General features: G+C 42.4%; 1 protein-coding gene across 2 annotated transcripts in view; it reads right to left on the bottom strand.

Annotated features, from left to right (window-relative positions):
- Positions 1-815: 815 nt before the first annotated feature.
- The window catches only part of DAB1 (DAB adaptor protein 1), a 209,753-nt gene continuing 195,760 nt past the window's right edge, over positions 816-14,808 (bottom strand). For both annotated transcript variants that reach the window (XM_058808616.1, XM_058808615.1), the window contains 6 exons: positions 14,603-14,665; positions 13,369-13,477; positions 11,067-11,615; positions 10,166-10,293; positions 9,166-9,264; positions 816-1,364 (listed from right to left, as the gene is read on the bottom strand). In XM_058808616.1, the coding sequence (XP_058664599.1) occupies positions 9,181-9,264; positions 10,166-10,293; positions 11,067-11,615; positions 13,369-13,477; positions 14,603-14,665 (933 nt within the window). In that variant the 3' untranslated portion in view covers positions 816-1,364; positions 9,166-9,180. The remainder of the gene's footprint in view (positions 1,365-9,165; positions 9,265-10,165; positions 10,294-11,066; positions 11,616-13,368; positions 13,478-14,602; positions 14,666-14,808) is intronic.

Below are 14,808 nucleotides of genomic sequence, written 5' to 3' on the forward strand. Positions count from 1 at the left end.
TTTGCCACACCTCCCAAGCACTGCAACTTGCTACCTTCTCTACTGTGTAATGGCATTAGTAAAAGAATTTTCATAACATTTATATTTACAAAAAAAAATGGCAATTTTCATTCGAACTCCTTAAAGCCATTTCCCCTTAAACATTTCAAGAGTTTAACAGTAAGATTTTTTTTTCAAGTTATAAAATAAAAATCCCATTTGATTTTTTTTCTGATGTACAAAAAGTGATAAAGATGAACAATTTTGATCACAGAGTCAGTTTGTTATTCCAAAATCCATGCCGTCCTTGTCCCATTTGTCAAGTCCGCTTCATCCAAACTCCTAAACCAGAAGCATACCAGTATTATTTGGCAAATGATTTTTTTTTTCATCAAAAATGGCACACAGAGAAGAAAACACTTGTCTGCATAGCATTACAGCAGCAAGATATTGAAGAAATAAAAATATTCCTTTTCTGCACTTTGTTTAGAGTTTCCTAGGAAATACTGACTCTTTTGTCTCTCCTCAGTGGGACTCCATGTCCTTTCTCTACCCACAACATGAGTATTCCAACAGAAAGCAGCATTTCTTCCTCATGATGTGCTAGAACTTAAAGGTCCATTTGGCAACATTTTCAGTCAAGGATGGATAAACAACCGAGTTCTGTCCTGTGGTTTCAAGTTGGGAACCATTTCTGCAGGAGGTGTTTCACTGTTAGATCTGTCACTCATACAAAACTACAGAGTAAGAAATACATAAAAAAAAAAAAAAGGAAAAAATAAAGAAAAAAAATGACACCACCAGTATTTTGTTGTTGTTGTTTAAATATGTCTACATAGGGAAAAAAAAAAGGGCCAGGATCAGCCTGATGTAAATGAAGATGAAAAACATGTCACCGTGACATAAAAAGTGCCGACTCGTGCCCCAAAGGCTGTTGAATGATAATGCCACTGCTACATACAGACTCTGCTTTTGGCTGAAAAGAAAAAGAAAAGGAATGTCTAACACCCATTAAATTTCAGATGTTCATTATTTATAGGTGGCACACAGAAGGTGACAAATGTTTAAAAGAAGACCGAGGAGTAGGATTTCCTAGTCTGGATACCCACCACTTGTGGGGACGGGGCTGCACTCGTGGCATGAGAAGCAGGGAGAGTTTTTGTTTTGTGCTGCCATAGGTTGCCAAAAACACACATCAGGAACACTCGTAGAGCCAGTCCAGGAGGGCAAACTCTCTCCTTTGTCAGACAAAATCAATCGGAAAAAAGCATGAAAGCCAAAGGCCTGCCAGGTTGTTGGGTTTCGTTTGAGTCTTGGAGCACCACAAGCCTGTAACAATGCTATTTCTTAGGTCTGTTAATCTGCGCGTAGAGAGGTTCTGCTTCCTGGGGATAACAAAAATAAAATGAGCAGAGATGTCTCCAGACAGCATTTTCAGAACATTTTTACATCTGCTTGAGAGCAGCGATACCCTGTGAGGCAAAACCCACAGGAAGTGTTTGCTTTCTGTGCTGCCTTGAGCGATCGTGGCACCCTGGCTAAGTAGTGGAAAAAATGGGAATTATATCAGAAAATGAGAATTTTCTATCCATTTCCTCCTCCAGCATTGGCCATGCACTGACCCTCACTGCTGGGCATGGACATATGAGGGAATTAAATGATAATTTATAGGGCTGGATGTTTGGAAGTACAGAGCCTGGAATTGCAGCCCATGTACAAGGCTGAGTTTCCCCCCGGCAGCACAACAGCAGAACATAACTGTGGGTTTTGCACAACTCAGGAGAAAACCACTTGCAAACAGAAACTTCCACGGAAAGCTGAGCTAATGAAGCTGTGATGGGATTTAAAACAACAACATGAGTGGCCCATGAAGAACGAGGAGCCCTGTGCAGTTTGATTAGGAGTCTGTGGAACCATTAGTACAATTGTTAAAGCTGGGAGGAAAGCATGTAAACTCGTTAACAAACACTTTCTTGGGAATTTCCTGGATGTGGGAGGGGGGAAAAGTTGCCATGTTCTTCAGCTGTTGCTCCATAGATGACACACCCTGAGCTTTCTTAACACTGCGTTCATCTTGGCCAAGGTGGGCAGCAAACCATCCATGGACCCTGCAATCCACTCTACTTCATTTCCAGAAACTAATTTATTAAACTAAGAATGACATCTAAAAAAGGAACAAGACAGGCAGAAAGGCTAATTAATGCCACACTGCATTAACTCTCCCCAGCTTGATAAATATTCAAATACCACGCCACAATGTTGAATTTAACCAAGGCAGAATCAACTTGTGTTACAGCAGCATTGGCAGGAGCTGACTTTTGAGCAAAAAAAAACCCCAGAAGGCTGGCAAATCATGGGGCACTGAGCAGCACAGACAGGCCTGCCAGGGCATGGCACAGGATTTTAATCACTGTTTGTCAAAGTGATGCTGGGATGAGGAGGACAGCCCCAAGGTGGATCCATAGGTGCTCTGGGTGCCTGGCCAGTGCTCCAGGCTCTGCCCATCCCAGTGCCCTGTCCTGCCTTAGAGAGCAGGAACACACAACAAATCCAAAAGACAACCTGTTTCCTCCATGCCAAGGAAATCTGTCTTTTATTCCCCAAAAATGTTCCATTTCTGGAGCTTGCAGACTCTGTTCCCCACCCCGTGCCCATGTGGAGCTCTGAGTATGCTACCAGCACTGTGAGTGAGAGAAACCCTCTGGAATGATTAAATAAATGCTGCTGAAATTATCCCCAGCAAGAAGCAAATACATTTTGTGACCTTGAAAAACTGAAGGTAATCAAAGGAGATGAGTGAGAGTAAATAACTGCTTTTCACACACTGTGAGTTAAATCTACCTACGCCAATTTTCACGTGCAGGCTTGGAGCTGGCAGAATGATCTATCACAGCTAGTTCAGAGAAAATCTGTACTAATTAATGTGTGAACCTGACACACACCAGGCCATTCTTCAGGCAGTTGCTGAACCTAAGGTCATTGCAAAGGGAAGTGAAAAAAGGAAGGAGGAGAAGAAAAGGAGAGGGAGGGAGAACATCCCTTTGGAACAAAAGACGTCAGTTTTTCAAATGCCTTCAGGGAAAAAAAGAGCTTTTCAAAATGTCAAGTCTGCTTGTTAGAGCTGTCCTCAAATATCCTTCAGATATGCAGAAGTGCTGAAGTAACAGGTGTCCTAAGGTGCCTCTGAACTCCATACCCTTGGAAGAGGAGGAGGAGGAGCTCCTCATCATCAACAGCACTTCCAACAAGCCTGAGACAGCCTTCACAGTGAGAAACTTCTTTGATTCGTACCCAACATTTATCTGTGCAAACACCTGATGTGGCAAAGGCCTGCATTTCTCACTGACTTGAATAATTTCTCTTCCAGCAGACCAGAGCATTTTGCATGATAAGTGTGCTCTTGCTTCTTCCTTTCAGTTGATTTCTCCCTTCAGATGCCTAAATGAGAAATTAATTGCAGTAATTGTGTGCAGTCTTCCCAGTCAAAGGGTTTTGGTCAATGCCTGAGATTTGTTTTCTAGTATTATTTTAAGCCAATTCAAGCATGCTTTTAGCCCAACAATGCAAATGGTGTCTGTAAAATATTGATACTCAAGAGGGGAAAAGAGAGTAGAAAGGGACAGGAAAAGGCAAAAGGAGAGTTGAGTGCTGTTGGCCTCATGGACAGCTCCTCTCACAGTGACAGGCACTATTTTGGAGGGTCTTGAAAGCAGAAATAACCCTCCCTTTTTTTTACATAATCCACACAAAAGTCCCAGGGCATGTTATGAAAAGGCAGGTGAGCATTAACTCTTACAGCATCTCACCAGCATTTTCTGCCCTCTACCACGGCATTAGGAACAGATGCAGAGGGAAGGAAAGGATTGGTCCTTGTCAGAACAAAAAGAGAGAAACAAATAAAATAGCAGAAAAAGCTTCTAATTCACATAAACCACTCGAATTTTACAGAGCTCTCCTTGCTGAACTGGCCCAGAAAAAATTCTGATGTGCTTTCATCAACCCACAGGGAGAAACCAAGAGAAGAACTGGAAGCACTTTTTCTTTTTTTGCTGCTGTATTCCAGAAATACTTCATGCTGCAAATCACTTTATTCTTTCCAATTTTAAGGGGGACAAGACAGCAGCAAACACCATTTCTGATGCAGTCCACTACTGTGTGAGGCAACAAGTGTACTAATGCTTTAGAATAGCATCACGCAAATGCTATAAGTAAATTTGCATCCCATTTGAAGATATTAACACCTGCTCCCCAGCAGAATCACTGGAGAGCATCTCCTGAGAGCCTCAGCACCCACTGGGGCTTGCAGGGGTGAACTCACTCACAAAACATAACTCTGGGTTAGGAATAAACTGTTTGTACCCTGGCAGTCCTTTGCTCACTGCGAGGCACCCGCTCTGTGCAGAGCTGCAGGCAAGATGTTCTCAGCTGAGGAGGTGAGGCCTGAACACATTTCCATGCCCTTTGCAGCCACTTTCAGTCCCGGCTGACTGATCAGAAAGGGCAGGCTCAAATGATAGAGAGTTTCATGAAATAAGTGTGCTGGAGAGCCACACAGAATGAGCATCTTGTGCTGGGGTTGCAAGTGAAGGGGGTGGGAATGTGAAGCATCTTCTCTGGTTTGTTGCATGCTGACCCGTAGGCAAAATAGGACAAAGTAAAGTTGGCAAGCGGGGACGAAATTAAATATCTTTGGTGATAAGACAGGTCATTCCTAATGCCCCATTAACAACCTGTTTTTATTTATTGCTTATTATTACTTATTAATATTTGGTTATTTTTCTTACATCCTCCATTAGCAGCATAAATACAGCAGGCTTCTACTTCAGGATTATGCCTGGAGAGTGTCTCTGTTCTTAACATAAACCTACCTAGGAATATCTCCTACTTTCAAATAGCCAGTTTAATTATTAGCATTCTAAAAATCTCTGTCATTTTAGTAGCAAGATGGATGCTGTACATCCATGAAACGAAAATGCAGTGACAACTACTCAAAAAGATGAACCTGCTCCATATCTTAGTCCTGATGTAAAAAGGAACTGCAGCCAAGAAACACTGATTATTTCTGGGCCCCTCTCCCAAAACAGTAGCCACAGAATTATTTCCATCTACAGATCTGTCATCCACATATCCTTCCATCTACTTATCTGTCAATTCTCCTTCATAACAATCGAACCTAATGGCCAATTGGAAGCAAATTGTTCAGAAGTCTCAAAGATGCTAAATTTTCACAAGTAAATTTTGAAAATCAGTTGTCGTGCAGAAGACAAGGAACTTTTAAATGACCTCATCATGGAGGAAACGAGGAAAGCTTGTCGCTAAATTGAATTCTTGGGTTGCAAATCAGGAAGAACACAGCGACAAAGCATGCTGTCTCTTGTTTAAAGGAAGAAGTTGCAGAAATAAAAGGGTAGAAGGTGACCTCAGGTGGGCTGGTGGCACTGAAGAGGTGAGAAACCCTTGTAAGAGCTGGCACATGGAAATGGGCAGCCTGAAGGAGATGAGGGCAAACCTGCAGGATGCCCCTGTTCACAGAACAGCCTGGATTTCTCTGCTCATGCCTCTCCATATTTCTGGGAAACATGAACAACCAACTGAGCAGACCTGAAATGTTAATTTTAGGATTTCTCTGGAGTGAAGCAGGACTTCCCAACCTGTGATCCCCTTCCAACACTACTTCTCTCAGGTTCCCAGTCCTCCTCAGCCCTGTGTCTTTAGCTAGAGAATGACAGCTTTAGAGCCTACAGCAAGAAAAGGTCACCTGCAATTAGGAATTTCTCTTTGGACTTTATCCAGTTCTGATTGAGCCAAGTGAAAGACTGGAACAGGTCATGCAAATACAGCCTTTAGTATTCTGAGCCTATTTGGAATCCCGGTGCAACAGAAAAGTGGCAGAAGCAAGAGGAGGATGCAGAATCAGCTTGATATTCCCTCCTGAGGCTCACTAAGCTCCCAGGTAACCTAAAGTTTGTCCATAAATTGCTTTTCCTGTCCACTTCCTAAACCCAGCCCAAATAAAAGTTACAGCAGCCCATCCTGGAGCTGAGTAAGATTTTTAGGAACACTTCTCACTGAGCACAGCACTTGCTCCAAGATGGATGATGGCAGTGGGCCACCAAAGCACCACCAAAAGCTGACAGACAAATATTCTAATGAACTGTTGCTCTCCTGACAGTGCTGATGGCATTGTGAAGGGTGTGACACGTTTTGAGGGCTCCTAATTGTCTGCACACATTTCTCAGAACAACTGAAGGATTTTTTTTTCAAGGAGATATGCTCTAGCCACAAATGTTTTGAAGGTTTCTTGAGAATCTCTCATGAATGATTGCCAGTGCAAGTTTTGAGCTGGGCAGCAGCTCAATAGAGCTGCGTTTGTTCCTCTGTTCAAACTCCCTGCTTTAATGCAAAATGTCAACAAAAAGAAATGTTTAAGACATTTGGTTAGGATCACAGCTGAGAAACAGTTCTTTCCCTCTCTCTCCTTTCACCTCAAATACTCCCCACATAATCTAAAGACAGCAGTGGGGATTAAACATAAATAATCTGAAGGTGGCAGTCATTCTGTATTCCCTTCACCACTTCTGCATAATCACTATCTGTCCTCAACAGCATGCATGAAGAAAGGGGAAACAACCAAATACAATAAACAGCTCTGCAAAGAGTTAATCTCATTTCACCTGTGGAAGTTGAGCCTTTCTGCTTCTTATCTTTAACCATAAAGGGACAAAAATGTAATATATCCATAAAATGCCACATTTACCTACTAAGAGCTCATAGCTGTTTCTGGAAGAGCGACTTCTAGAAACAGCTGCTTCTGGAAGGATGAAGATTTTGAGAGCTGAGGTGGAAGATTGCAAAAGGAAGAGAGGAAAAATAGGAGAAAAGAAGACAGTAACCAGATGATAATTTAGAGTATCAGAAGGAACCAAAAAACCAAATTGCCATGGTACCTTGAAAGATCAGGGTACAAAAAACCAGGCAGGTGGATATTCTGAATACATCAAGATAAATAAAGACATGGTATGGGCAGAGCTGGTTTCAGAGATCTGGGAGCAGACAGATTTGACATTTCTGCACACAATGCCCTCCTGAGAGGTCCATTCAGCTGAGTTGTTACTGTGCAGTTCTTGGGTAAGAACCATGTTCTAAAGAGCAAAGTAATCTCCCATCTAAGCCACAAAAGTGGCTTTTATGCAGACTGTGATTCTTCTGCACGACATGTTTCTCCCCATTAAGTTTCCCTCCAAATGCAGAGCTCAATACACAACTCCCCAGTAAGTCCTGAATTGATAATTTTCCATGGGGATTAAACTTCCCGTTGCTCTGACGACACCAGGCTTCAGAATTAGCTGGGCTGGCCTTGGGAAGAGGATTTCCTACAGGCTGCTGCTGAATGCCTCTGCACACAGGCACAATGATATTAGTGGAACCTCACTGGAGAAAGGCTTTCTGTTTTGTTCAGCTTCCTCTTCCTGCCTACAGCTCTCAGGAATTAATGTAATACAATAATCAGGAACATTAGTTAACGTTTCCCAGCATATATTTCAGGGAATTATACATATTTAATGTGAGGCTCTACAGGGATTAACTAAAAATGCAGCAAAACCATATGCAACCACTGCTAATACACTGTCCTGGTAGCTCTGAATTGCAGAACCACCCTGTGATAAACCATAATAAACAGATGTATGTGGGTTTCCAGAGTGTGGGACTCAGATAAAGGGCAAATCCTCTTTCATGATGTAGGAAAGAACTCTTGGAGTGGCCTGAAGCTGGGATAGCTGGGGATGTCAGTGCTGGCCAAGGGCAGGCAAAGGCACAGCCAAATTATCAAGTGGCACTATCCATCTGCAGCAGCAGCTCTCACTGGAGTAAATAATGAATGTTCTTGCTGGAGCAGCTCACCCCAGCTTGCCTTTCTCCTCACACTGTCACTCCTGGACTCAAGGAGACACAAAGCTTAATGCTGCTTTTGCTGCAGCCCCAGGAGCTGAGCAGGGGTGAAGCCACAGAAGGGGGAGATGCCCTCTCACAGCACCACATGTTGTTAAGAGAGAACCCCATTATTCCCAAGCGTATCAAAGCTAAGTTACCGTAAGGTTTTTTAAAATCATATTTAATGCACAAAGTAAACTGACTCCTAATGAAACTATTAATTTGGAGATGAAACTAAACTGAGGATGGGTAAGTCACTGGCAAACCCGGTGGAATTTATGTACAAAAATGGGAAGGGTTCTCCCACTGCTCTGGATTTGCTCCAGGAGCTCTGTGCTGGAGCACAGAAGCCCTATCAGATCATGTATTTGGGCAATACCAAGCAGGAGGGCAGACGGGGAGAAGATAATGAAACATATCCTTCAAACAGCAACACTAGAGAGTATTTGGATGGAATAACAACGCTCAGCACTCATAAAACTTTGTAGCTCCACTGTTTTTTTGGCAAAATATATTTACTGTATTGAAACAAATCACAGAGCATTCACAGGCATCCACATTTTCTACGTGTTCTGTAACACAAAGGATGAACAGATCTTCTTTCCCGTCTGTCTGGGTTTAAATGACTTACATTGATGAATAATTTTTAAAACATCAGTATGCCAATGGTAATATGAATGATGATAATTTTCAGATGTTTTTAATTTGCAGTTAGAGATAAAAATACACAAACCCATTTCAATATTTTTTACATGCAGATAATAAACGTGCTTCTTCTACTGATTATCCCATTGATTTAGGGTAGAGACATTCATGTATCATTACATAATTTTATTTAATGATTGTTATGTCTATGGGTAAGATGTCTTATTCCATTTAATAGGTTACATCTGACTGAAGGCAAGGGTGGCTTTGATAAAAAAAATGCTCCGCCTAACATGTCGTTAATAATGGCTCAGTTTCCCTATTTGCCCTCAGAATTTGAACACAAAGTAAAATAAGTCTACATTTCTTTCAAGCATGCAGGCAGCTGAAACACACATATTTGCATAAGCTGCAACACTCAGTGAATGGCAAAAGCCATGCAAACCACCAAGCACGAGGAATACACTGCGGAGGATGGAGAGGCAGAACGCAAGAGATGAAAAGGGAAAAAAAAAAAGAAAACCATGCATCCATGAAAGCAATGGCAGGCACTGGTGGAAGAGTAAGTGAACACCTCAAGGTGTAGAGAAAAAAAGGACAGATACCTACCCCAACCTGTGCTATCTAGCTACCGACCTGTGGACTTATAGTATCACCAGTTGGCTCACCAAAGGGATCACTGTTGGAGGAGGCCTGAGACCCATCAGGCTAGAATACAAGAACATAACACCTTTTTTTCTCAACAATAGCAAGTGAAAAGTCAACAGGAGGTTATTTTCATGCTGTGGGCATAACAAGTACATCCTATCTCATGAAAGCCAGGGAGTGAGGCCTCGCCGCTCTCCAAAGCCGTAGCGTTTCCTACAGCTGCTGCAGGCACCAAAGGGCCTCACCAGTTCCTGCTGGAGCCCAGGCAGGAGCTGCCACAGGCTTCAGAAGGCACTGGATCAGGCCAACCAGAACTGCAAAAGGCCCTGAAAGCCATGTGAAACGCAAAGAGTCCAAGCTTGGGTTATTTTGCACTTTTTGTTGTATCGATCCCCTCTTGTCTTTGGCTCACTCGGGCTCCTCCCTCCCTGACACCTGTTGATTGACAGTCATTGCTTGGATAACATTTCTTGCTTTGGTCCATAAAGGCAAAGAAATCACATACCGAGGGCCAGAACACTGAGGAACGTAGCTAGGCAAGCAACTGGGATGCAAGAATGTGCAAGACAACACCAATCATCATCTTTTAACACACAAACTCTCACATCTTTCTCTACAGCCTCAGCATGTTTGTTGTTTTACCCCAAACTTTTTTACCATGAGTGAAGTGACTGCTGGTGTGCTAAAGAGCAGATTGGATACATCTAACATGTACAGTTCTACAGGTGAGCTCTGAGTTTGGTTCCTTGTATGCAGGGTTAGTGCACATCAGCAGAAATGCTGTGCTATCAGCTGTCAAACCCAAAGCAGGACGGGAATTCTGGCTGCAGCTCCCCCACAAGCACCACCCAGCCCTACTGGAAAAGTTGTTTCTGACACTACAGAAAAACATTTAATCAGCTTTTATCTTTTCTAGTTAAAAAGGAGACAATGAAGATTTAGAAACCTTCTTGCTACTCACAGCCTCTGGCTCCTCACTTTTGCTTGGGCTTTCAAACCCCTCTTCAAAGAGGTCGTCTGCAGCAGGGTCACTCGTATGAGATGCTGATGATTTGGATGGAGAACTCTGTCTGGGTGCAGGGGTGGGAGCTAAACAAGGATTAAGGCAACAGCAACAATTATTCTGATTTCTTCAAAAAGACACTTCAGCACAAAATTTGCTCACAGTTTTACATCCCTCAACTTTTCACCATCCTGAGAATCATTCTCTAACAAGGAGCTGCAGGAGGTAAATTTGGGCACGGTTGTCATTATCAATCCCATGTGTTTGATTTCATTTGGCAACTTCCAGATTAAGTTTGGCTGCATCTGGCCTATGTGTTTATGAACCTGGGAGACACCACTACATTGCCTTAGGAAAGTGTGAGTCACCTGTCCTGTGGCAGGTAAGTGAAACAGGTCTCTGACCGACCCCTGGTGAATGTCATGAATTCCTATTTTCAGCAATCTGCTGAAAAGAGGAAATCCCCATTGCCATGCTATGAGCACCATAAGCTTATTTTACACCTCTCCAATGAATTTCCCCATGTGTCCAACATATCAAGCTACTAAAATAAATACCCATCCCCTAATTTCTGAGAAGTATGGATGGGACATAAGTGAAACCAGTTGTAAGGTTGAACGCCATGGGCTTCTGCCAACCAGCCTGCATGTTCCCATCACAAAACAAATATTACAATATTTAATTTTAGAAATTAAATTTCAGACTGTAGCTATCTGTGCTGTTCATTTCTATGACCTCTTAAGCCAGAGCATGCATGAAGGTTCTCAGTATCTGGGTTGGAATTTAAAAAGAGACAGAAGTGCTTTAAAGAGCAGTCATGTCTGAGGAAAGGGATGGCTCAAGGCACATAAATACTCACGTGAATTTGTAGATGGGGTCGTGGAAGTCACAGGAGTCAAATTTAACTGAGAGATGTCAAAGTCATCACAATCATCTGCTTCCTGTGCCATCCCAACTTTGTTAAAGTAACTTGAGAAGGCCTCTGAGGTACAACTGAGGGAAGGCTGATCCGGTTTTCTTGATGGCACTGGTGGAGGCTGAGCCATCTGGAAATCTTTAAACATTTCTTTTCCCATTTTCTGTCTGGGCCTGTCTGTCTGCGGACTCGATCTGTTGGAATCGCTCGTGGGCGGGACGGTGGCTATGGGAGCAATGGTACCTTGAAACATGGCTGCTTGTAAAGGCAAAACAGTTTGTGTGGGCATGAAGGCAGTGGGCTGGAACTGGCCAGCCACGGATGGCCACGGCTGCTGGGCGGGAGGGAAGATGCCGGGCTGGCCCCACGCGATGGGCTGTCCTCCCTGCATCACCTGAGCGACTGGAGGCTGGGCACCCATGGCCAGCTGCTGCTGAACGAGGGGTTGCTGTCCCCAGAAGGAGGGCAGGACAGCTCCCATGGCAACATAACCTTTGGGGAATAAAGAGAGCAGGAGGGGGGGAAACAAATGGGATGGAAGGTTATAATGGTGTCGTGGTGAGCACGCGGGAAAAGCGACGCGATAAATCAGAAACGTGCAGAGCTGCAGCACACTCAGAGAGAAAACTGAGAACACTGAATTCACAGCACTGCACAAGTACTCACACTCAGAACCACAGGCTGGTGGACTCTGCAAAGCAATCATCTCAAATTGCATCATAATGCTGCTGCTACTACTACTACTAATAAAAAAATCCAACCCAGATGATTCCAGATTAAAACCCTCACACTTGGTTATTGCCCAATTACTTGAGAACATCAAAAAGATCTTGAGCTTCTGCTGCACTAAATATCTATTAACAACAAACTGCTTCAGGTATTAGGCTAAAATAACCCCCTCCAGCTGACGAGGAAATTAATGATTAAAACCAAAATTATAATTGCTTCCTGTCAGACCTGAAGCCTCCTTTAAAGCTACCAAGAGTTTGACTGTGTAGGAATTACAGGATCTGGTCCTTTTTTATTTACAACAACAACAAAGTGCTTTGAAACTAAAACTCCTGTAAAACATTTTACAAATTAAACTACCTAACATAATTATGTTCCACTGATACAAGTACTGTGCTTTACAGATATGCTGTTTCACATTTAAATTCAATACTTAGCACTAATACTTTGCATAATGTAACTTCCCTCTCAATTTTAATACTGCTATAGCTTTAAAACTCTTGTTTCTAACCCGAGTGTTTCCCCAGTCCTCCTATACCTTCTCCTCCTTGCTTTATTTCTAGGCTGTTTTGTGTGACAGTGTTCACAGGGATCTTAGGATGAGGGAAAAGATGAGGATCTGACTCCATGTTTCAGAAGGCTGATTTATTGTTTTATGATATATATTATATTAAAACTATACTAAAATAATAGAAGAAAGGACTTCATCAGAAAGTTAGCTAAGAACAGAATAAGAAAGAATGATAACAAAGGCTTGTGGCTCAGACTCTCTGTCTGAGCCAGTTGACTGTGATTGGCCATTAAACAGAAACAACCAACATGGGCAAATCAAAGATCTACTTGTTGCATTCCACAGCAGCAGATAATCATTGTTTGCATTTTGTTCTTGAGGCCTCTCAGCTTCTCAAGAGGAAAAATCCTAAAGAAAAGATTTTTCATAAAAGATGTCTGTGACAGTTCTGTAATCACAAACATAAGGGTGGCTGCTATACTGTATAGGGAAAAGCCCAAAACTCAATAAAATGCAAAAATAAGGAAGTGAATTTTGAGAGACCTAGGCCCTGGGTGGAAGGAGAAGTAGCTCAGATACATTTCTGTTCCAACAGATGTCCCGAGGACATTCCAGGATTTGACAAAGTGGAATACCTTGAAGTGCAATCAAATTCTCAGCCTCTGTTCACTGGAGAGAACAGAAGATATTCACTGCTGCACACAGAACCCCCAAAATTTTAACTAAAAACTGTTTCCTCTCTTTGTCCTGTACCTAGAAGTTCTGTTATCCAGAGGCTGAACAATGCTTCAACTCCCAGTGACTTTTTTGGCTTCTGCTTTAAAAAATGTAGGCAAATTCAAACTAATGTACTCCCTGCTTTGCCTTGCCCTGAAACACAGACCTCAAAAGTCTTCCCCACTTCCACCCTGCTAAAATCAATGCCCCAAGTACTGAAATGCAAACCAGAGCTGGGCACTGATCCCCAAATCTGATTCCAGGCTTTAATTCCAGCGCATTCCTTACCTGAGGGTACAGCAGCAGTGCTGAAAGGTACAGAACCAAACATGTCTGTACTAGCAGGGAGTGACTGGGATGAAGATGGGATAAAGGCATCACCTGGAGTAGCAGGAGTCTGCAGGGAGACAGGCAGAAAACACAAGGGTGAGGAATCAGCTCCAGCTTCTGCTGTCACATCACCTGGAGCTCTACAAATCCAGGTTTGGAGTGAAGAATGAGAAAGAAGAAAAAATGGCAAGATGTAGAAGGGAAGAAGCAATAGAAATAGAAGCATTGGAATTTGCTGGGGATGGGAGAAAAAGAAAGAAATGGAGGAACTTTCTATCAGAGGAAAAAAAATTAAGGTGAAATTTGCCTGGAATACATCACAACCAAAATATTGACATAATTTCTTTCTCCAGAATATACAGACTTGTGATTTTAGATGTTAGGTGACAAAAGGGAAAGTGATCAAGGCATTAACTTTTAAGTTATTATTAACAATTAAGGTAAATGAAATATCTACAGGATTTATGGAAAACTGAATAAATATTTCTTCTAATTAACCAACAAGACCAGAATCATAGGTCTACATTAAAGGAGAAGCCAAATCCAATTGAGTAAACTGAGGATGAGCAGAAAGGGCTTTGAACATCTAGTCCCAGACAAGATCCAGAACATACTGGAGATCTGAGGCTCCTGACCTCACAGCACCTGAATTTTCTCAGTATATTCACACTTCCCTACAGCTTAATGCAAGGCTCTAAAGCTTCATATAATTTTTTTTGTTATTTTATTATGCTGAAAAACACATTGAGACATTATTTTTTGCCCTTAAAAGACATCCAGCTCTTTCTCTATGTCTTTCCTTCCCTCCTTTAACAGCAGCTCTGGGATCTGTGCTTGGTGGATCCAGAGACATGAAATGTGAGGCTGTAACTGGATCTTCTGCAGAGCAGTGAGAGGGCAGTGCAGCATTTCCCTCTGACAAACACAGGGAAGCAGATCTGCAGCTCAGGTTGCACCCTATGTGACATTTAACACCAGAGCAGAAAAATAAAAATCAAAGGTATTTTTGCACATCATTGTGAAGCAAGGACTGCACGTTCAATTCACTTCACTTTCATTTTCCTGAGACCTAAAAGCTACTTTGAAATCCTTCCCACTGGAATGGCTGAGGACACAAATTGTAAATGTGCTCAATAAATGTGCTGAAAATGGCATGCAGGGAAAACACAGTGCAGTTTCCCTGAGTACTCACTGGGGGAGAGGTTACATCAGGAGGAGTGGACATGTCCCCAAAAAGCTCTAGTTGGGTAACAGCCTGTAAAGAGAAAAAAAAAAAAAAAAATAATTCAATTTATCTTTTGAGGAGAAGAAACGATGAGTTAAGTAGTTACAACTTGTAAAGTTATCTTGGTAACAGCAAACAAGATCAACCTCCCCAAAGTCCTGCAGGCTTCAACT

This window comes from Ammospiza caudacuta, chromosome 7 (assembly GCF_027887145.1).
Source record: "Ammospiza caudacuta isolate bAmmCau1 chromosome 7, bAmmCau1.pri, whole genome shotgun sequence".
Lineage (NCBI taxonomy): Eukaryota > Metazoa > Chordata > Aves > Passeriformes > Passerellidae > Ammospiza > Ammospiza caudacuta.